The following is a 25,156-nucleotide window of genomic DNA, read 5'->3' on the forward strand; positions in this document are numbered from 1 at the left end:
AATTTTATGGCCGAAAGTATTGCTGGTCTGGTGGAATTTCTTGTGTTTGGCGTTTGTGCCTCTCCACGCGAAATTTCGAATATATGTCAGTTCTGTCAAATTTTTTTTTTGTTTAAATCTTTATTCAATCATTAAGCAATGCAATGGTAGCTCGAATATTGATACGACGTTATCTGTTGATAATTATGATGTCGATTGAGATGGCTATTTGTCTGTCCGACCTCAGATCTTCAAAACGAATGAGGCTAGAGGGCTGCGAAATTGGTACATTGATCATCCACCCTCCAATCATGAAACATGCCAAAATGCAGCCCTCTGGCCACAGCAGTTTTTATTTCATTTAGCTTAAAGCTACCCATGATCGAGGACACCACCAGGCCAAGTCTGAGAGTTTCATACAGCATTAAACGCTGTACATGAAACTTCGACGCATTGTTTACTGGTTTTATTTTCATTTTCCCTGTTTCAGAGTTGAATAGTGCATAGATAGTAATATACTCCTTTGCTGAGGGTATTTTCAATGTCACTTTCTCAACTGACGTCGTCCTGAATTCCTGCTCCTGCTCCTTCCTCTGACAAGGCACGAGGGAGATGTAGGGAGATGCAAGCGTCTTTCAACTCCACTTTCCGGCCGTAATTAAGGTTCTATTAGGGACCTGAAACACTTCTATTTGAACGAGTGTAGTAGTAGTATGATATCTCTTGATTACTGCGTCCATAAAACGGGCGGCCATTTCTTCCCGCGGCTCGATGATGATTATGATTACGTCGGCCATAATTAGAATTCCCTTTGATCGCCCGTCTTTGATAATTATTCCCCCCCCCCCCACCCCCCGTTTCTAAGAAGGAGGCAGATTGCGGGGGCATCTCTCTCTCTCTCTCTCTCTCTCTCTTACCTTACTCTAATCATCTCTCTCTCCTTCTCTCACTCTAATTATGTCTCTCTCTCTATTACTCTAACCATGTTTCTCTCTCTCTAAGGCCATCTCTCTCTCTCTCTCTCTCTCTCTCTCTCTCTCTAACCCAGTTTCTCTCTCTCTCTCTCTCTCTCTCTCTCTCTCTCTCTCTCTCTCTCACTACAAATTCAGCCAAGGAGAAAATATCCCTCTGAATAAGATTTTTTTTATATTTTTTGCGAGGCTAAAGAAATGGGGGCGGGGGGGGGGGGGGGGGGGCTGAGGATCCATTTCCATACTCTTTTTTAAGATATGGGGGAAATTATTTTTATTTTCTCACAATGGATGTTTTGACTAATATGTTTTTCATGTCTCCCTTATTTTCAGTGACTAACTTTTTTTCTTTTTTTTTCAATTTCTGATTTGCTTTGATTCCTTTTGGTATTTTTCGTCATTTTATTAATTAGTAGTTTTCTTCTGTTCTTATTTCTCCACTTTCTTTATACGTTTCTGAGTTTCTCTGGCATTCCCTTCTTTTATTCATGTGACCGTCTTCTTGTTCCTCATTTGGAGAAGACAAGTACTTGTTCTCATGTTACTTTTTTTTTTTATTTCTCTGTTTCGTTTTTGTAACTGTAATTATTTCGTGGTTTTATTTTTTATTTGATTTTTCGATATATTTTGTGGTTTTTATTACTTACGATTACACTCATTTTCTTATTTATATTATTCTTTGTTTTTGTTACGGTAATTTTTTTCGTGATTTGATTATATTTTTCGGTATATTTTGTGTTTTTTATTATTTACTATTATCCTATTTTTCTATTATATCATTCTTTGTTTTTGTTACTGTAATTTTATTCGTGATTTTTATTTTTGATTGGATTTTTCGGTATATTTTGTATTTTTTTTATTAGATCTCGTTATATTTTTTTTATTTACTATTTACACTCATTTTTTTATTATCATATTCTTTATCTCTGTTTCCTAAAACGATTACCATTACTTCTATTAACCTCTATTTATTATTTATCAGTATATGCTAATGTTTTCAGTAAGTTAGTCTGTATTACTGTTTTCAAAGTTAGTTATCGTTCGTAATTGTGTTGATCGATGCAACCTATTTTTAAGTCGTTTTTACATCCTTCGCTGGGAAGCGCCTCAGTGGCGTGGTTGGTTTGGTGTTTGCTTCTCACCTCGGTGGTCGCGGGTTCGATTCCCGGCCATTCCATTGAGGAGTGAGAGATGTGTATTTCTGGTGATAAAAGTTCACTCTCGACGTGGTTCGGAAGTCACGTAAAGCCGTTGGTCCCGTTGCTGAATAACCACTGGTTCCATGCAACGTAAAAACACCATACAAACAAACAAACAAAGCCTTTGCTGGGATACTCCTGTTCTCCTAATAGTAGCAGTTACGACTTGGACCATCGACGGATGGTCTCACGTTCGCCACTTTTTCATAAGTTGTATTTCAACAGAGATCTCTCACATTCGCAAGTGATCCCTGATCTTTTCTTGCCGAGAGCGACCGGATTCGCTGAACAGCTGAAGCACAGATATGCAGTAGTCAATGTTTTGCCTCGCTGTCCGACTTCTCCAGCAAAGTTCCAGATAGATCCTTGGTTCCTCTTCACACCGTTGGGCTTTGGAACTTCCTCCTTACTGAGGATGTCATGTAATTGGAACTTCTTCTTCAGAAGTTTAAGCGAAGTTGCAATGCATTACTACCCTCATACTATTCTCCTTGCATTTTAATGCGTTTTTATCTGTATCTATATATTTTGCATTATTTTTAATAAGTTGGGTCTTATCTTTCTGTATTTCCTGTTATTTCCAAAAACATTCTTTCAAGTGAACATCTTAATATTCTTTGGAAGCTTCAAGAATTTCAAGTCAGTGGCCCCTTTGGTGGGCTTGTTCCATATGAATAGGTTTCATCTTCTGGATAATAATAATAATAATAATAATAATAATAATAATAATAATAATAATAATAATAATAATAATAATAATAATAATAATAATAATAATAATAATAATAATAATAAGACTATACAGCCAACTAAGAGGGGAAGACAACCACCAGAAATTCCTGAAGCCGAACCAAGTAAGAGACTCTGGGAAAACATATGGAGCAATCCGGTATCACACAACAAACATGCAACATGGCTCCAGGAAGTCAAGGAAGAAGAAACAGGGAGAATAAAACAAAGATTCACAGACATCACGACAGACACAGTCAGACACCAACTAAAGAAAATGCCAAACTGGAAAGCCCCAGGTCCCGATGAAGTCCATGGATACTGGCTCAAAAACTTCAAGGCCCTACACCCACGAATAGCAGAACAACTCCAGCATTGTATCTCAAATCACCAAGCACCCAAATGGATGACCACAGGAAGAACATCCTTAGTACAAAAAGACAAGAGTAAGGGAAATATAGCCAGTAACTACAGGCCTATCACCTGCCTACCAATAATGTGGAAGTTACTAACAGGTATCATCAGTGAAAGGCTATATAACTACCTAGAGGAGACAAACACCATCCCCCACCAACAGAAAGGCTGCAGAAGGAAGTGTAGGGGCACAAAAGACCAGCTCCTGATAGACAAAATGGTAATGAAGAACAGTAGGAGAAGGAAAACCAACCTAAGCATGGCATGGATAGACTATAAGAAAGCCTTCGACATGATATCACACACATGGCTAATAGAATGCCTGAAAATATATGGGACAAAGGAAAACACCATCAGCTTCCTCAAAAATACAATGCGCAACTGGAATACAATACTTACAAGCTCTGGAATAAGACTAGCAGAGGTTAATATCAGGAGAGGGATCTTCCAGGGCGACTCACTGTCCCCACTACTCTTCGTAGTAGCCATGATTCCCATGACAAAAGTACTACAGAAGATGGATGCCGGGTACCAACTCAAGAAAAGAGGCAACAGAATCAACCATTTGATGTTCATGGACGACATCAAGCTGTATGGTAAGAGCATCAAGGAAATAGATACCCTAATCCAGACTGTAAGGATTGTATCTGGGGACATCAGGATGGAGTTTGGAATAGAAAAATGCGCCTTAGTCAACATACAAAAAGGCAAAGTGACGAGAACTGAAGGGATAAAGCTCCCAGATGGGAACAACATCAAACACATAGATGAGACAGGATACAAATACCTGGGAATAATGGAAGGAGGGGATATAAAACACCAAGAGATGAAGGACACGATCAGGAAAGAATATATGCAGAGACTCAAGGCGATACTCAAGTCAAAACTCAACGCCGGAAATATGATAAAAGCCATAAACACATGGGCAGTGCCAGTAATCAGATACACGCAAGGAATAGTGGAATGGACGAAGGCAGAACTCCGCAGCATAGATCAAAGAAAACCAGGAAACATATGACAATACACAAAGCACTACACCCAAGAGCAAATACGGACAGACTATACATAACACGAAAGGAAGGAGGGAGAGGACTACTAAGTATAGAGGACTGCGTCAACATTGAGAACAGAGCACTGGGGCAATATCTGAAAACCAGTGAAGACGAGTGGCTAAAGAGTGCATGGGAAGAAGGACTAATAAAAGTAGACGAAGACCCAGAAATATACAGAGACAGGAGAAAGACAGACAGAACAGAGGACTGGCACAACAAACCAATGCACGGACAATACATGAGACAGACTAAAGAACTAGCCAGCGATGACAATTGGCAATGGCTACAGAGGGGAGAGCTAAAGAAGGAAACTGAAGGAATGAGAACAGCGGCACAAGATCAGGCCCTAAGAACCAGATACGTTCAAAGAACGATAGACGGAAATAACATCTCTCCCAAATGTAGGAAGTGCAATATGAAAAATGAAACCATAAACCACATAGCAAGTGAATGCTCGGCACTTGCACAGAACCAGTACAAAAAGAGGCATGATTCAGTGGCAAAAGCCCTCCACTGGAGCCTGTGCAAGAAACATCAGCTACCTTGCAGTAATAAGTGGTACGAGCACCAACCTGAGGGAGTGATAGAAAACGATCAGGCAAAGATCCTCTGGGACTATGGTATCAGAACGGATAGGGTGATGCGTGCAAACAGACCAGACGTGACGTTGATTGACAAAGTCAAGACGAAAGTATCACTCATTGATGTCGCAATACCATGGGACACCAGAGTTGAAGAGAAAGAGAGGGAAAAAATGGATAAGTATCAAGATCTGAAAATAGAAATAAGAAGGATATGGGATATGCCAGTGGAAATCGTACCCATAATCATAGGAGCACTAGGCACGATCCCAAGATCCCTGAAAAGGAATCTAGAAAAACTAGAGGCTGAAGTAGCTCCAGGACTCATGCAGAAGAGTGTGATCCTAGAAACGGCACACATAGTAAGGAAAGTGATGGACTCCTAAGGAGGCAGGATGCAACCCGGAACCCCTCACTAATAAATACCACCCAGTCGAATTGGAGGACTGTGATAGAGTAAAAAAAAAAAAAAATAAATAAAAAACCCAAAAAAAAAAAAAAAAAAAAATAAAAAAAAAAAAAAATAATAATCCAATAATAATAATAATAATACAATAGCTGTTTCAACGGCATTTAATTTATATAGAATCTTCTCAATTCTTCTTATTATCTTTTTCTCGTCAGCATGTAGCTGGTGTATTAAGTTTCCTAAGGACATGTAAAGATTTTCATTTGTCTTAGGTTTATTCCTCTAACGTGTCGACAGCGCACAGGCAGTCATCTATGAGAGTTTACAGTACAGTGAATTAAGATACAGTTTACAAGTATTTATAGCATGCAAGTCGTGTACAATCGGTGGGCGGGTCGGTGGGAACGGATTTTAATTGGTCGTTGGATGGAAACGAAAATCTCCCCCTGAGGCGTTCTGACCTGCGTAGTTTGGACGGGGCTTATTAGCGTCGGTTGGGTGTTGTTTGGGGTACCCACCTCTTGGGCGGCAGGCTGTCAATTGATATATCTTCCGCTCGTTCTCTCCCGCTTTCTCTCTCTACTTCTTCCGCTCTTTCTCTCTCTCTTGCTCTCTCTCTTCTCTTTCTGCAAGTTCCTCTCTCTCTCTCTCTCTCTCTCTCGTTCGCTCCTTCTAACGCTCTCTCTTTCTCTCTCTGCCTGCCTCTCTCTCTCTCTTTCTCTTTCTCTTTCTCTCTCTGTTTGCTCTCTCTCTCTCTTTCTCTTTCTCTCTCTCTCTCTCTCTCTGTCTCTCCCCCCTCGATCTCTCTCTCTCTCTCTCTCTCTGTCTCTCCCCCCTCGATCTCTCCTCTCTCTCTCGTGGATGTATACGTAGTCGGTTGGTTTCTTGCGCCATTTCTTCTTATGTGGGTGGGGAGAAACTCTGTTTCTTTTACCGTGTTGATAGTCGGTTTTTTTTGCTCTAATAATATGTAAAGCTTCAAGATAACGTAGGCGTTTTCGGTCCGGTGCATGGTCAATAATTTCTATGTTCTTTATAAGCTCAGCTCTTTCTGTCTCCTGTTGTGTCCCTATAGTGAATGAAAATGGCCCCTTCTTGAAGATGACACGAGAGACGCTTGGAGAGTCTGGTAGTGGTCATCCCGATATAAGAATGGTGGCACCATCCACCCCGAGCAATGTGAAATTCGTAGATGACACTCCTTCTCTTCAAAGACGTTTTCTGGGGGCGCCCGGGTTGTTTCTAAGAAGCAGCTGGTGGTTTTCATGTGTTTGAATAAATTATGAGGCTAATTTTATCACTTTCTGTAGTGGGGAGACATTTTCACTGATTATTTTCCTTATAGCCTTTTCATCTTCCAAATATTTGTGGTGCATATGATTTTTATAAAATATTTTATAGCTCCACTTTGGTCGTTAGTTACGGTCGTTCTTTCTTGGTGCCATTTATTTATGGAGTCCCTCGTTTGGCGTTCGACCATACGGTTTGAAAAGTTATTATTAATGAGAGAAGAGGACCTTGAAACTTTAAGAAACAAACCTTCGAAGAATGCTCCGTCCTCCACTTCACGTGTGAACGCAGCGTTGACGGTGCCCTACCCTTCCTGGACGTTCGGGTACAGCAGACCCTACGGGGATACACCACCACGGTTACAAGAAACCCACAAACCCGGGTCTATGCCTTAATGGGTCCAGCGAGTGCCCAGACAGGTATAAAAGATCGGTGGTAGAGGCCTTCGTCCGCCGCGCCCTTACACACTGTTCCACATGGAGAGAAACCACCAGGGAAATCGAAAGGTCTACACAAGTTCTCATTAATAATAACTTTTCAAACCGTATATAATCAAGGCTACCAAAAATAGATCTATCTTTAGGTGGTCTCGGTAAAATGCTGTATGAGCCGCTGCCCGTTGTCAGACGAACGATTATGGCTAACCTTAACATTACATAGAGGAGGCTAGAGGGCAGCAATTTGGTATGTTTGATGACTGGAGGGTGGCTGATCAACATACCAATTTGTATCCCTCTAGCCTCAGTCGTTTTTAAGATCTGAGGGCGGACAGAAAAATGCAGACGGACAGACAAAGCCGGCACAATAGTTTTCTTTTACAGAAAACTAAGAAATGCCGAGCTTTGCTCGACGAACTTTGTTCGATGTGACGTCAGAAGCGGAGAAACTGAGGTAAAGTTCTGACTTTTCCCGCTGTTTCTCCGCTTCTGACGTCGCAACGGATAAAGTTCGTCGACCAAAGCTCGACCGTGTGGACGGGGCCTAATAAACAATATTAAACAATCGGTGAAAGCTTAATGTATGTATTATTGCAGTGATTTTGTCATTCGTTTTGCTGAATTGCTATCAAGCATTGACTCTCTGTTTTATCTGTTTATTAATTTATTCTTTTTGTTTTTTAATGGTTGGGATCTCTTCTATCTGTATTTCCCTTTACCGCCTCTTACTTCTTCCTAATGAACACCTTAATATTCTTTGGAAGCTTCAAGAATTCCAAGTCAGTCGCCCCTTTGGTGGGCTTGTTCCTTATGAATAGGTTTCATCTTCTGAATAATAATAATAATAATAATAATAATAATAATAATAATAATAATAATAATAATAATGATATATTTTGGTTAAAGACCCTCTTAGGCAAATACTGTTAAAGAGAATGGCAGAATTAAGCGAGTTCATTTTATATATTCTTTATTTTTTATTTTTCTTACAATCCCCTTCTCTGGCTCAGCAATGTTCCTGAGTAACCGACCAACATTCATATTTGGAATTTCTTAAAATTATAAGAAATCTGAAGGTGGTATTTTTATTTTATTTTAAACAGGATTCTTGTATACTGGTGTTAACAGCATAGGATCTCAGGTCCAGGTCCAGCAGGGGTCGTAATCAACTCGCTTAATTCTGCCATTCTCTTTAAAAGAAAATAATGATGATCTTACTTTAATGGGCGTTATGTCTGTCCGTCCGTCTGTCATTCAATCACGGCCAAACGGCTGGTCCGATGGGCATGAAACTTGTCAGGGTTATAGTGGGGACCCCTAATTTGGTTTATAATGGGGTTTCATCTTACCTCCCCCCCACCCTCTGAAGGGGGTTGGGGGTGAGAAGGATTCCCTGAAACGGAGCTGATTCTGCTCGCGAAACGGGGCTGGTTGTGCCCGTAGACTTAGTTACTTTACGAATTTCTCATACACAATTTCTGTATACGTATGTTTGCTAGTAATAACAATAATGATAATACTGAGGGAAAACGTGTTTAAATAATTGATCGTCTCGTGTCCCAAATCGTGGTTTTAAAAATACCGGAAGCTCCTGCCAACGTAGGTGACACCTCATGCGCCATTCAATGACAATAAACTGAACAGATGTACGTCCTTCAAGCATTTAGGTCTGGTCGTCGGAATTATTAACAAACTGGTGGTAAGTACTTCGGTCAGTAAAGGTTTCCTTTTTAAGATACTTCAGTCACAGATGATCCGAAAAAGAAACCTCCACCCCCTTGGCATTAAAAGGTATTACCGATGAGCCTAACTGGTAATACTTTCAGAAGCCATTGAATAATTTTGGAAAAGTTTAGTTCAGTTGGTTGTTGCCTGAGGAGAATGTCTTAAGATTCTGTTCAGAGTGTAATTTGACTAGGAATTCAACCCACTAGGACATTTTCCAATCCCTAATGATTTTCCGCCCCTTAGGGAGGTGTAGTGCCTTCAGTGCACTTCATGCAGAGCACTGTAGGCATCTCCTAAGGTCCCTTTGCAGCGTCCCTTCTTAAGACCGCTAGCTGCAACCCCTTCCATTCCTATTACTGTACCTCCGTTCATATTCTCTTTCTTCCATCTGACTTTCCATCCTCTGCTAACAATTGCTTTGAGGTTTTCCTCCTGTTACACCTTTCAGACCTTTAACTCTCGATTTTCCTGTCAGTGCTGAATGACCTCATAGGTCCCAGCGCTTGGAAGTTGGCCTAAATTCTACTATATTCTGTTCTATTATATTTTACTGTTTTTTTTTTTCACTGAAACATCTTATGAATTACAGTTAAATTCTTAAAGAACTCAAAGAATGGTTGTTAGAAGATCTAGGACACTGGACCCCCAACAATACACAGACTTATTTACCTCGTTTTTTTTTTCATTGACAGTGTTTCTTCAAGTGCAAGCAGCTCATTTAGAATTTTAAATGTCATTCTTGGCTACATGGTACAATATGATCAGCATAGGCTGGTTATCTCACCTTCTGTGTCACAGATACCACATTCTTTTACCAACATAGGTTGGTTAACTCGTCTTCTCCGTCACAAAAAAAATTCCATATTCTTTAATCAACATAGGCTGGTTATCTCACCTTCTTTGTCACAAAAATACGACATTCTTTTTCCATCACAGAAAACCTTCCATATTATCTGATAAACATAGGCTGGTTATCTCGCCTCTTGTGTCACAATAATAGTCGGTCAATATTTTCAGAACTCTCTCTCCTGAGGAAATTAATGTAATTGTACTTTTGTCTGGTCAAGTTTTGAATACTTCTCTCTCCCGTTTGTTCATCAGCAACTAAATCGCATGTTAGATTGTTTGACAAAAGCTAGAGGTCTTTTTGAAGTTCTTATCCCAGATCGTAATATTTATCTCGGGCACTGCCTTCAGGCAGAGCTGAGTGTGCTTGCTTTAATACAGTCAGTCCCCTGATTACGGCGGGGCTTCCGTTCTCGGCAGGGCCGAAAATCACCTTAACCCGAATCATCATAATTATAATGGTAATAAACAGCACTAACAGCGCTGTTACAGCACCGTAAGTCCGGGTTACAGTGTCATTAAGCAAGTAAAGGCACCGTAGATCTACTTACAGCGCTGAAAATTTTTCTTTAACAACGCCACGAGGCAAGAGCTGTAAGTCCAGAACGACGTAACCCGGGACTTCCTGTAATGATGTCCATCTCACAGAAACACAGCTTCTCAGACTATACTAACCACCACGTAGTACTAGACATGCACTTAATCCCAAGGGTCTTGCATGTACTTCGGTTTAGAGGTCACACAATGCAGTTCTATAGAATCTTTCATCTAGCTTTTACTAAATACTGAAATGGCCTTCCAAATCCTGTAGCTACCACATTGGAACTTTCGACGTTTTTGAGCTGGGTGTCATTGGTTGTCTGATTGGGAGGTTCACACAAGTTCCCTTTCATAGTTCAGTTGGTTTATGGGTTTCCTCTATTCGCTTCTCTTTGAGGGTATATATAAATAGATATGTGTGTTTTCCCCTTGATGCAGCTCTTTAATCACTTATTCTTTACACTTGTCGGTTTACCTCCCTAGTCTGTCCTCCGTATTGGAGTTCTTTGGCTACTCCAACTAGGTTGCAGGTTGGCTTGTGATATATGAATATATATATATATATGTATATATTATATATATATATATATATTTATATATATATATATATATATATATATATACAATAATAATAAAAGAAGCCCATAAAACGCCAAAATATAGAGAAAATACCATATTTCAAAGACTGTTGTCTCTGAAATATGGTATTTTCTCTTTCTATATTTTGGCGTTTTTATGGGCTCCTTTTATTAGATGGAATTCTGTTGTAACAGAACATTTTCACTATATATATATTGCTCAGCTGGCCTGTGTAGTGAATTATGTAGTACCTGGTAGTTATCCAGTTATTGTGGTCCCAGCATCCAGGGTGGAGAGCTCTGGCCATGAGCCTAGCAACTGCATCCCCAGAAAAACTTCTTTGAGAATCTGGTGACTAAAACCATTTGAAGTCAGCACCTCTAAGGGAATATGTGTGTAGTGGTAATATATATGTGTTTGTGTGCAAACACGACGCCCATATTATCGATCGAAAGCCGGAACAACTGGAAAAACGCCTTCTACCTGTAATCCCCAAATGGACTTACTTACCTGCCAGCAGAACGAGCACCAATGCGAAGCCGACAGCTTTGCCCAGCATCTTGGAAGTGGCGGAGAGATGGACTCTTATCCTCTTCTTCTTCTTCTTCTCGATCCCTTCAAAAGAACACCACCGATCAACGAAAAGCGAAATATTCCCCGTAGGAAGGTATATTCGGAAGGAAATTGCTCCGGGAGTAGACTTTTTAAACGAAGAATTGACTGACGGTTTCGGTCAATTTTTCCGCCTTTGGGAGATCTGGCCGATCTGAGTCGAATAGTGTATACCTCCTTTCTGCACTCTTAGATCAGTGTGGCGGTCAATGAACGTTGTATTCTTTCTTAAAACACATGGAGGGGGCTTTCTTTTATCTTGTTGTCTGAAATGAAAACGGCAGGGCGCTTGAATGAAACGTGGACTAGTCACCAGACAGTGTTATAGTATTTTGTTTCAAAAAGTTCGAGAAGTTTTTTCTCGCACCTTTTGACAAATGAAACTGCGAATAGTTTCGGAAGCGTCAACTCTGAACTCCGCCGTGGAGTTATAACGAACTAACCCAGTCAAAGTTTTACGACGAATCTTCTAGAAAAAAAATGAAGATTAAGGAAAGCGAACCAGCGGGAGATAGGACAGAGCGAGCGGTACACGCACACAGAGCACGTCCTCGCGCATCGACGTGTGGCCCGGTACTGCTGCCTGTCTGGTCTAGAGGGGCAATTCTAGTCTAGGAACCACCACCATCAGCAGCAGCAGGAGGCCCAGGTCGGCGACATCGTCCTGAGAGAGAGCTCTCTCTCTCTCTCTCTCTCTCTCTCTCTCTCTCTCTCTCTGCAGTTTTCGAAATGGGGTTTGCAACCGTGTTTTTTCATATTTGTTCCCCAGCCATGTTGCGTTTATTGGAATTTAACTTTCCCACTTGTTCTAAGAATGTTGGTGGCAAAACGGAAAAGAGGTCAGGACGCTTCTGGCAGGGGAAAAAAAAATCTCTCAGAGTTGATTTGAACTTGTGTATTATTTCATCTATATATTATTCTCCTTTGGTAAGGGGATAGCGTAGCTTTGTTATGATTTTCGTTAAGTTCATTCACACAACACACAAAACTTCCTCTCAAACGGTGTGCTGTCGAAAATCATTAGGTTAGTAGGTTAGGCAGACGGCACGAAGTCTTACGCAACTCTCGCTTCCTTTGTTGCATTGTCAGAAGCGTTTAGAATCGTTTACTGAGAATTCCCGTAACGAATTCTTCCAGATTCGAAGCGACGTGTAGCCTATATAGTCATTCCTTTTCTCGCAGCGATGCTTCTGAGGCGAAGGAAAAATCGTGATCAGTAAAAAGTTCCCTGTTTGGTCTTTTCGCTTACCCAGGGAGTAAGCCCACAAATAACTTTGTTGTTGTTCTTGTTGTTGTTGTTTTTGTTGTTAGGGGGGCTAGGAAAGGTCTATGGAAGAGCCTAAAAAGGTCTAAAAAAATGTTTCGCGTTGAGTTAAAGTTGCAGGAATTTTAGGATATGATATTTTATGATTTATTTATTGGAACTCCAACCTGAAAGCTGAATATGATCTTGAAAAAAAACAGAATTGTCCATCAGGTTCTCGATATAAATATAACAAGGTGTATCCTGGCCTCCAGCTTGCTTGGGACGCTCGCAAGATTTTTCCTTCACGCATAAGTTGTAAAGATTATATTCGTAACTTTTAACGTCAATTAAAACGTGCTAAAATCTGTGGTCAAATAGAACCTTGTTTCACCAACGAAAATTAAAGTAAATACACTATATTTTATTACAAATATTTTTTCTGTACTGTTTAACATCCATATTATTTATATTTACATTTTCATTCTAATAAATAAATCACAAATATCCGATCCTAAAATTCCTGTGTCTTTAACTCAACGTCAAACACCTTTTTCAGACCTTTTTAAGCTCTAGCATAGACCTTTCCTAACCCCCCCCTCCCCCAACAACAACAGCAACAGCAAAGTAGTAGTTTGTAGACTTAATTCATTCCTTTTACTGTACCTCCGTTCATCTTCTCTAACTTCCATCTTACTTTCCACCCTGTCTAACAATTGCCGTTACTCTCAATTTCCGTCTCAGCGCTGAATGACCTTGTAGGTCCCAGCGCTTGGCATCTGGCCTGAATTCTGTATTCTGTTCTATTCTCTTCCAACCACACTGACTGTTTTGGGGTCCATGGCTGTCACGCCTACCAATAAAAGTAATCCATACAGCATCACGAGAGAGAGAGAGAGGGAGTCTAAGGTGGGGGGGGGAGCGAGGCTTATTCGTGTACAGGTATGTTTCTCTCTCTCTCTCTCTCTCTCTCTCTCTCTCTCTCTCTCTCTGATTTGGTTTATTATTCTCTGGTGTTCTCTTCTGTGTTCTAACTGCTGTTTTCTTATCTTCATCTGAATGTAAATATTGATACTTTACTTATAAGTGTTGATGTTTATTTGTAAACAGTGATGCTGACTTGTAAACTTGGGTGATTTACTTGTAAATATTGATGTTTTACTTGTAAACAATTATGTTTATTTGTAAAAATTAATGTTTTTCTCGTAAACATTGATGTTTACTTGTAAACATTCATATCTGTTTGTAAATATTAATGTTTATTTCTAAACATTGATGTTTTACTTGTAAGCATTGATGTTTATTAGTAAACATTGATGTTGACTTGTAAACGTTGGTGTTTACTTGTAAGCATTGATGTTTATTAGTAAATATTGATGTTTACCTGTAATCATTGATGTTTTACTTGTAAACATTGATGTTTTACCTCTAAACGTTAAGGTTTATTTGTGAAAATTAATATTTTGCTTGTAAACATTGATGTATATTTTTAAAAATTATGTTTTACCCTTAAACGTTGTGTTTATTTGTAAACATCGATGTTTACTTGTAAACATTGATGTTTACCTGTAAACATTGATGTGGCCAAGCCCTGGGGAAGTTACCAAGACCTTTCCTTGATGAGTGCCCGGATGAGAAGACTAATTACCCTCTTTCTATCTCTCTCAATTCCAGTCTAAGTCGATAGAGAAGTAGTTTTAACATTATCTGCAACAACAAAAATGGTTGTCAGGGCAGTTAACCGACCAATATTAAGTTTACATCTCTCTCTCTCTCTCTCTCTCTCTTCTCTCTCTCTCTCTCTCTCTCTCTCTCTCCAGTGCTTGATGCAGGAAGCTCTGGAAAGCACTAGACGTGCACATCCAGATCTTGTCAAGCACTCGGGGAAGTTAGAAGAATGCTGGAAACATCTGGAACGAGTAGGACTCCTCAACCAATTCCTGTCTTCTTTCCAGAGTTGTGACAGAGGAAGGGGAGGCAGATGCTATTTCTTATATATGTATATATATATATATATGTATATATATATATATATATATATATATATATATATATATATATATATATATATATATATATATATATATATATATATATATATATATATCCTTAGAAGACGGAGCTGCCGCTCTATGTATACATCTCATCAGGGGAACCATAGGGAAAGGCATTGTACTCAGGTACATTTATTTCGCCGACGTTGTTTCACGACTCATAGTCGCATTCTCAAGGCTATAATTAAAGATAAACACACGAACATTAAAACAATACGCACTGCATAATTCATAAAAATTACGCAATATTTAAAAATTCAATGAACATCAACATCAGAATGTAGAACATTTAAAAATTTATGAATCTCTTAAAACAGATTTAGCGCTCAGTATGTTTTTCTGTTTAAGAGATTCATAAATTTTTAAATGTTCTACATTCTGATGTTGATGTTCATTGAATTTTTAAATATTGCGTAATTTTTATGAATTATGCAGTGCGTAGTTTTTAATGTTCGTGTGTTTATCTTTAATTATAGCCTTGAGAATGCGACTATGAGTCGTGAAACGTCCGAAATAAATGTACCTGAGTACAATGCCTTTCCCTATGGTTCCCCTGATGATATATATATATATATATATATATATATATATATATATATATATATATATATATATATATATATATATATATATATATATATATATCCATATAACACAGCTTCAATCCATCTTTTTCTTCTCCTACGTCAATTGAAAGAAACTGGGGCAGAACATCGGAACCCAATTCCTACCTGCGAACGCAAATCCCTGTTATATATGTTGGCAGGGAGTGTTCCGTTTCAACCCCCCCAAAACCCCACCCACCCCAACCCCCCCCCCCCCCTCTCTCTCTCTTCTCTCTCTCTCTCTCTCTCTCTCTCTCTCTCTCTCTCTCTCTCGTTAGTGTACCCACTCATCCCCTCGTTTCTTGCTATTTTTTAATCAATTTTCATAAAATGTTTATCCTCGTTTCTTGACTACATAATATTATTTCATACACTCTCTCTCTCTCTCTCTCTCTCTCTCTCTCTCTCCTTTTATTATATCTTTTTTTCTATATATATATTATATATATATATATATATAATATATATATATATATCATATATATATATATATGATATATATATGTTTGTGTGTGTGTGTGTGTGTGTGCGTGTGTGTGTGTGTGTGTCTATATATACGAGTATATGTGTGTCTGTGTAAGTATATATATTATATATATAATAAATTCTGGAATATACAAAATATAGACAATGCACACTATCTAGTTACATGAGATAACCTGATAAGAAAAATTATAATCGGCAATATCCACACAGTTGCTGAAGGATTTATAAAAATATATTTATAATAATGGTGAGGACAGTAATAGTAAGGAGAATAGTAGTTAAATAATTAAAAAGGATAAAAATAATAAAAACAGATTGAATACCATCAATTTCCAGCTATAGAGACCTTTTAGGTGGTTACAGAAAATAGCAGAACTCTATAATGATAACAATCTCAGTGATAGAACATTGGATATAGTAACAATACGTAGAAATATAATAATAATAATAATAATAATAATAATAATAATAATAATAATAATAATACCACCACCATGGGACACCAGAGTAGAAGAGAAAGACAGAGAAAAGACTGATAAGTATCAAGACCTGAAAATAAAAATAAGAAGGATATGGGATACGCCATTGGAAATTGTATACCCATAATCATAGGGACACTAGGAAGCACGATCCCAAGATCCCTGGAAAGGAACCTGGACAAACTAGATGCTGAAGTAGCTCCAGGACTCGTGCAGAAGAGTAGTGTGCTCCTGGAAACAGCACACATAGTGAGAAAAGTGACGGACTCCTAAGGAGGCAGGATGCAATCCGTAACCCCCCACACTATAAAAACCACCCAGTCGAATGGGATGGCTGTGATAGACCAAAAATAATAATAATAATAATAATAATAATAATAATAATAATAATAATGATGACAGATTCTGCAAATGACACTTCAAAATGCTAAAACAGACGCCTCATTATCCCATCTTTCCCACAATTTAGATCTGGCCTCACTGGTGATTCCCTTGAGGGATGCTGTGACGTCATAAAAAACATTCTTCAATTCTTCAAGATGATCGTCCAACCTAAGGAAGTGACGTTGCTATCTGAGGAAAAAATCAAAGCGACGTAACTGCTTCTTTATTCGTCTGAATTTTTAGTTTTCTGTAAAAAAAAACTACCGAGATGACTATTCATCTATCTGTCCGCACTTTTCCCGTCCGCCCTCAGATCTTGAAAACCGCTGAGGTTAGAGGGCTGCAAATTGGTACTTTGATCATCCACCCTCCGATCATCAAACGTACCAAATTGCAGCCCTCTAGCCTCACTAGTTTTTTTTTAACTTAAGGTTAAAGTAAGCCATGATCTTGCGTCTGGCAAATATGTAGGACAAGCCACCACCAGGCCGTGGCTGAAAGTTTCATGGTCCGTGATATTTGAATTTGTATTACTAATGACGGAGATGAGCAGGAAATAAGAGAAGAGGTGGTAATGATAAGTTAATTTTTCTTATTATTATTATTATTATTTTTATTATTATTATTATTATTATTATTGTTGTTGTTGTTGTTGTTGTTGTTGTCGTTAAAAAGGAGTGGAGGAGATTCGATAGTTAAACATAGAACGAACGAAATGATAAGAAAGAAAGGAAAGGAAAATAACAAGAAGTAAAAAGTAAAAATATAAAATAATTAAACAGAAGTAAATAGCAGAGAGCCATTAGCGGACAGAAAGCATCAGTAGGATTGCCCCGTTCCAATGATCAGTCTCTGGCGGCCATTAGTGTCCTTGCAAACGGCATTCCGCCGCCCCCCCACCCCCCACCCCCAAAGAAGTAAATGCTCTTTTGAAGGAGTCCAGGAGAGAGAGAGAGAGAGAGAGAGGGGGGGGGGGAGGGGAGCGTTGTTCCCAATGTAATGAAAAGACTAAATTAGCAGGAGGAGACCAGCAAAAATGATTCAGGTTAGTACATACAAACATACCTCTGTAAGGAGGTATAGTGCCTACAATGCACCTCATGCGGTGCACTGTAGGCATTACTTACAAAAGCGGCTCTTTGCAGCGTCTCTCCCCTTCTTAAGGCCCCTAGCTGCAACCCCTTTCATTCCTTTTACTGTGCCTCCGTTCGTATTCTCTTTCTTCCATCTGACTTTCCACTCTTCCTTAACAATTGTTTCCTAGAGCAACTGCTTTGAGGTTTTCCTCCTGTTACGCCTTTCAACCATGCTGAATGACCTCATAGGTCCCAGCGCTTGGCCTTTGCCCCTAATTCTATATTCTATGTCCTTCTCAAATTAATATATATGTCTACATCATAGGTGTTGTTTTTTAATAGTGTGCATTGTCTCCCCTTAATACATGTACTTTTGCGTTTTGCCTACATATAGTAGATTCACATCAACCGTGCATTTGATGACGTCTAGGCCAGCAGTCCCTTAGGACGCTCCTGATTGGCTGTTGATAAGCCAATCACAGGGCTGGAGACTCTCCTCAGTCTCTCTCGAGAGCGTCACATAGGCAGGGTGTATGTTCCACCTCTGCTGAGGGCCGAGACATTAGATGCACGGGTGATGTGAATCTACTACAGTATGTATGATTCTCTCTCTCTCTCTCTCTCTCTCTCATGTCTGCATGAAAGACCCGCATCCAAGTTTGGTTCTCGTTCTTTGAAACAAACTTTTAATGTGTTCCCCCTGTCCCGTTATGCGCTGGAATTACTCAGTCCAAGTAAATTGCAGAAGTTATATTTCTTGGATGTGTAAAAAAAAAAAACGGAAACCTTGTGTAATATTGTTGGTCACACACACACACACACACACACACACACACACACACACATATATATATTAATATATATATATATAGATATATTAGATATAAATATATATATTTATTAGATATAGATTATTATATATAGATATATTACATATATATATATATATATATATATATATATATAGATATATATCTATAGATAAATATATATATAGGATATATTATAATATCTATAGATATATTAATATATATAGATATATAGGATATATATCATATATATATATCATATTATTATAATAGATATATAACATCTATATATTATATTATATATATATAATTATATATATAATATAATTATATATATATATATCTATAGACATATATATATAGATCTATATACTATATAGATCTATATATATCTATATATATCTTATATAATATCTATCTATAGGCTTATATCTATCTATATAATATACCTATCGATCTATAGATATATATATATATGAATATATAATCTAGTCTATATATTATCAATATACATATATATATATAGGTATAATATATACGATATATACTAAATAAAGGTTTTAAAGGTTTTTTGCCACGAAGGAAAAAATGAAAAAGCGAGATAGCCGAGTACTTTTCGGACCCTTTACTAAGGCAAACTGATTTTACAGAGGACATCATAGTCAAAAGAAGGCTTAATATCCAAACTGACACTACAAGATTAGCAATAAGGGTGATTTCACACTACAGAAAGGAGGAAACGCCTGAGGGTAGCCACACCTTGGAGGACACGCGCAGTAAACAAGTTATTCTTCCAGAAAACCGTACATTTTGAAAATACACGGAAGCATATACAATTTAATATCATGAAATTTACACAAATTTTCCCAAAAAATTATTATTAATGAAAAGACGAAAGAAAATATAAATATATATATCGAGCAAGGATAGAGGGAGAGAGAATATCGAACCAGAGAGAGAGAGAGAGAAAGAAAGAAAGAAATAATAACTATATACAGGTGGGATTAATTTATTAGTAGTTCATTTATTTTAAGGTCCTTCATAAACATCTTACAAATATATGGGTCCAAATGGTACATTCCCAGACTAAGATTTAGGTTGTTTTTATTAGTAATTTGTATAATTGCCGATTCCAGTAAATTTCTTGAAACATAATCATTAGATCTAGCAATTACCGAGGTATCATCCCAATTAATACAATGAGATTTTTCACTCAGATGGATAAACAGTGCATTTGAAGTCTGGGCTGTTCTAACTGAATACATATGCTGCTTAATACATACACATAAATTTTTACTTGACTGACCAACGTAAAACGATGGGCAATCCTTACAAGGAATTTTGTAAATGATGTTATTTGTTACGGGACTATTCTTAATTAGCATATCTTTAATGGTATTGTTATAAGAGAACACTGCATTAACATTAAACAATTTAAATATTGATTTTATGGTTTCAAATCCACGAAAGTAAGGTAAGCTAAGTACATTTTTAGACATTTCTTTTTCATTAATAGCAACACTATAAAACTTTTTGTGAGCTTTTTGATAACATAAATCAATTAAATGAGGTGGGTAGCAGAGATCGTTTCCTATCTTTTTTATGTTTTCTATTTCTTGGTCCAGGTATTGTGGACTCGTGATACGCAAAGCGCGTAGGAACATAGAAGAAAAAATTGAAATTTTAATATTAAGGTGGTGGCCAGAATAAAAATGTACATATGTTAAATTATTTGTGGGTTTTCTATAAATACTGAATTTGCATTGGAATGATTCTCTATGTATTAATACATCTAGGAAAGGGATGACATTTTTATTTTCGATTTCAACAGTGAATTTTATGGATGGCACTAAATTATTCAATTTAGACAGTAAATCCTTTACATCAATACCAACAGGTAAGACTACTAAGATATCATCGACATATCGGTACCATTTTAAGGGGACAAGTGTGATATTCGGGAGGTGTTGTCTCTCAAAAAATTCCATATATAAGTTTGAAAGGAGAGGTGATAAAGGGTTACCCATGGCCATACCAAATATTTGTTGGTAATATTCTCCATTAAAAATAAATCTGCAATCACAAATACATAACTTAATCAAGGAAATTATGTGACTAACGGACATAGGCAATTCATGCAGTACAAGTTCATTACTTAAATATTCTAGCACTGAGTCAATAGGGACTTTTGTAAACAAAGAACATACATCAAAACTGACAAAGAAATCGCTAGGGTTTAGTACAATGTTATTTAATTTTTCCACAAGATCAAGAGAATTCCGGATGTGTGAATTAGATACAGTTCCTAGTAGCGAGATAATAATTTAGTAAGATATTTAGATAGTTTATAAGCAATTGATCCTACAGTACTAATAATTGGGCGCATAGGTTTGTTTTCCTTATGAGTTTTGACTAGGCCATATAGATAAGGTAATGAGGGACACTTTACAGTTAACTTACACAAAAGTTCTTTTGTATCTTTAAGAATTTGTTTGATATTGATATTAAAGTTTTTTATTACTTGGTCCAACGGATTTTTTGCGAGTTTTTTGTAAGTTATTTCATCCTCTAGTAAAGTATGCATGCGTGATATGTAGTCAGTTTTGTCAAGAACCACTAAACTATTGAATTTATCAGCCTAGGTAATGTGTAAGCTATTATCATTCTTCAATTCTTTTAAACTTCGTGGCAAAAAACCTTTATTTATACATAGCATCACGTTTTATATACTTCGTGATCAAGTTATTCATATTATATATATATAGATATATCATATATATATATATTTCCAAAGCCTTTTTTTCTTTCCTTTAGTGGTTAGTATATTGGCTGTTTCGCCTTCTAACCTTCCCTGTATATATCCTCCACCTTTGCGATGTGTTGCGTACAATCCTACGTCGGGGATGACTTAAGAAACATAAAACAAAAGACTGTCAATATCATAGAGATAATGACCCCCAAGGAATGTGGGTCCTAGAGGACGACCCACGAAAACTCTTGTGGGGGGGGGGGGGATAGTGGGTCACTATTTGTAAAATTCGAAATTCTCGAACACAGGCCAAGAAACCAGACTTCTATTCCAGTGCCGCAGATCCAGACTTCTATTCCAGTGCCGCAGATCCAGACTTCTATTCCAGTGCCGCAGATCACTTGGGATCTTGTTATCCCTGAAGAATATATAAAAGGAAGTTTCCACAACCAATTAAAAACTTCCCCGTGTATGACTCCGGTCCAGTAGATCAGAAAAAGATTCTAATATTGCGAACTAAAATTGTTGTGTCGTATGTTGGGGAAGTTGCAAAGAGGGTGCCTTGGATGAACTGGTCAGTATTTCGTCTTATTTATTTCCCCGGGCTTTCACTCGATATATATACTTTAAAAAGGGGTTATACGCTCCCCTTGGTCAATATCTTTACCAATAAAAACTGCAGCCATTCTCCTTCGATAAAGTTCAGAAGGGCACCGAAACAATTCTCCTAAATGCAAAAGTTAAACATTTCTCTTTTGTACTTTCGCCTGAATAGTTGCAAAGAGTTCAAGTAAGACGGAAGAAAGACTGCGAATGGATGTACAGTAAAAGGAACGAAAGGGGTTGCAGCTAGTGGCCATGGAAGGGATGCTGCAAGAGTCTTTAGTAATGCCTACAGTGCACTGCATGAGGTGCACTGACGGCACTGACCCCTACGGGGAGAAACAGGTCTTTTGCAATTGTAGACTTCAGCGGTTCTCTCTCCAGTATAGGACAGAACGCAGTACAAGACAACAGCTGTTCCCACAAAGAACATAGCATCTTTAATGTCAATTTGATCTACTGCAGACCATCTCAAAGGAGTAGAAGTATCAGTTTATATATAAACACATCGATAAAATGACTGCATCTTTTCTCCTTAAAAAAAACCTATGTTGATTTTTCTATTAACTTGATAAAGCTGTCTGCATAAACAATTGTTTTAAGCATTCTTTTTACCTTCCAGCTTCGTTGCCTTTATTTTTCTGTTGTGGATTTTATCATTTAAGAATATTTTTCCCTTTTTGGTGTATTATTTCTTACTCCCGATGAAGCTTCACAAATCCACATTGAATTCTACTTTTGGGCTTGGAATCGAAGGAAGTGTTCTTGGTAGTCACTCCGTAGGGGGTTAGTGCCGTCAGTGCACCTCACGGGTTGCACTGTAGGCATTACTGAATGTTCTTTGCAGCATCCCTTCGGCCCCTACCTGTGCAACCCCTTCCAATCAATTTACTGCACCTCCATTCATATTATCTTTCTTCCATCTTACTATCCACCTTCTCCTAACGATTATTTCAAAGTGCAACTGCTTCGAGGTTCTCCTCCTGTTGCACTTTTCACACCTACCTACTCTCAATTTCCTGTCCAGCGCTGAATGGCCTCTTATATAGGTGCTTTGGGTCTAAATATATTCCATCCCATTCTTGGCGGTCTTACGACGTATTGGATGTAATTGCTAAGGTACATTTCCTCATTTTTACTTCTGTTTCCTTGCTCTTGTGTTCTTCTCTTGAGACCAGGACTTGAGTACAAAGACTTCACTGCCCAGTGAACACTATTTCTTCTTCTTCTTCGTCTTCTTCTTTTTCTTCTTCTTCCTCTTATTATTATTATTATTATTTTTTTTTTTTTTTTTTTTTTTTTTTTTTTTTTTGCTCTATCACAGTCCTCCAATTCGACTGGGTGGTATTTATAGTGTGGGGTTCCGGGTTGCATCCTGCCTCCTTAGGAGTCCATCACTTTTCTTACTATGTGTGCCGTTTCTAGGATCACACTCTTCTGCATGAGTCCTGGAGCTACTTCAGCCTCTAGATTTTCTAGATTCCTTTTCAGGGATCTTGGGATCGTGCCTAGTGCTCCTATGATTATGGGTACGATTTCCACTGGCATATCCCATATCCTTCTTATTTCTATTTTCAGATCTTGATACTTATCCATTTTTTCCCTCTCTTTCTCTTCAACTCTGGTGTCCCATGGTATTGCGACATCAATGAGTGATACTTTTTTCTTGACTTTGTCAATCAACGTCACGTCTGGTCTGTTTGCACGTATCACCCTATCCGTTCTGATACCATAGTCCCAGAGGATCTTTGCCTCATCGTTTTCTATCACTCCTTCAGGTTGGTGCTCGTACCACTTATTACTGCAAGGTAGCTGATGTTTCTTGCACAGGCTCCAGTGGAGGGTTTTTGCCACTGAATCATGCCTCTTTTTGTACTGGTTCTGTGCAAGTGCCGGGCATTCACTTGCTATGTGGTTTATGGTTTCATTTTTCGTATTGCACTTCCTACATATGGGAGAGATGTTATTTCCGTCTATCGTACTTTGAACATATCTGGTTCTTAGGGCCTGATCTTGTGCCGCTGTTATCATTCCTTCAGTTTCCTTCTTGAGCTCTCCCCTCTGTAGCCATTGCCAATTGTCATCGCTGGCTAGTTCTTTAGTCTGTCTCATGTATTGTCCGTGCATTGGTTTGTTGTGCCAGTCCTCTGTTCTGTCAGTCTTTCTCCTGTCTCTGTATATTTCTGGGTCTTCGTCTACTTTTATTAGTCCTTCTTCCCATGCACTCTTTAGCCACTCGTCTTCACTGGTTTTCAGATATTGCCCCAGTGCTCTGTTTTCGATGTTGACGCAGTCCTCTATACTTAGTAGTCCTCTCCCTCCTTCCTTTCGTGTATGTATAGTCTGTCCGTATTTGCTCTTGGGTGTAGTGCTTTGTGTATTGTCATTTGTTTCCTGGTTTTCTGATCAATGCTGCGGAGTTCTGCCTTCGTCCATTCCACTATTCCTGGCGCCCTGTATCTGATTACTGGCACTGCCCATGTGTTTTATGGCTTTTATCATATTTCCGGCGTTGAGTTTTGACTTGAGTATCGCCTTGAGTCTCTGCATATATTCTTTCCTGATCGTGTCCTTCATCTCTTGGTGTTTTATATCTCCTCCTTCCATTATTCCCAGGTATTTGTATCCTGTCTCATCTATGTGTTTGATGTTGCTCCCATCTGGTAGCTTTATCCCTTCAGTTCTCGTTACTTGCCTTTTTGTATGTTGACTAAGGCGCATTTTTCTATTCCAAACTCCATCCTGATGTCCCCAGATACAATCCTTACAGTCTGGATTAGGGTATCTATTTCCTTGATGCTCTTACCATACAGCTTGATGTCGTCCATGAACATCAGATGGTTGATTTTGTTGCCTCTTTTCTTGAGTTGGTACCCGGCATCCATCTTCTGTAGTACTTTTGTCATGGGAATCATGGCTACTACGAAGAGTAGTGGGGACAGTGAGTCGCCCTGGAAGATCCCTCTCTGATATTAACCTCTGCTAGTCTTATTCCAGAGCTTGTAAGTATTGTATTCCAGTTTGCGCATTGTATTTTTGAGGAAGCTGATGGTATTTTCCTCTGCCCCATATATTTTCAGGCATTCTATTAGCCATGTGTGTGGATATCATGTCGAAGGCTTTCTTATAGTCTATCCATGCCATGCTTAGGTTGGTTTTCCTTCTCCTACTGTTCTTCATTACCATTTTGTCTATCAGGAGCTGGTCTTTTGTGCCCCTACACTTCCTTCTGCAGCCTTTCTGTTGGTGGGGGAGGTGTTTGTCTCCTCTAGGTAGTTGTATAGCCTTTCACTGATGATACC

At 38.3% G+C, this 25,156-nt stretch overlaps 1 protein-coding gene across 1 annotated transcript in view; it reads right to left on the reverse strand.

Moving 5' to 3' along the window:
- The window catches only part of LOC135203552 (uncharacterized), a 490,768-nt gene extending 478,806 nt beyond the window's left edge, over nucleotides 1–11,962 (reverse strand). Inside the window, exon 1 of the mRNA XM_064233290.1 lies at nucleotides 11,265–11,962. Within this exon, the coding sequence (XP_064089360.1) occupies nucleotides 11,265–11,313 (49 nt within the window). The 5' untranslated portion in view covers nucleotides 11,314–11,962. The remainder of the gene's footprint in view (nucleotides 1–11,264) is intronic.
- Nucleotides 11,963–25,156: the final 13,194 nt, after the last annotated feature.

This window comes from Macrobrachium nipponense, chromosome 36 (assembly GCF_015104395.2).
Source record: "Macrobrachium nipponense isolate FS-2020 chromosome 36, ASM1510439v2, whole genome shotgun sequence".
Lineage (NCBI taxonomy): Eukaryota > Metazoa > Arthropoda > Malacostraca > Decapoda > Palaemonidae > Macrobrachium > Macrobrachium nipponense.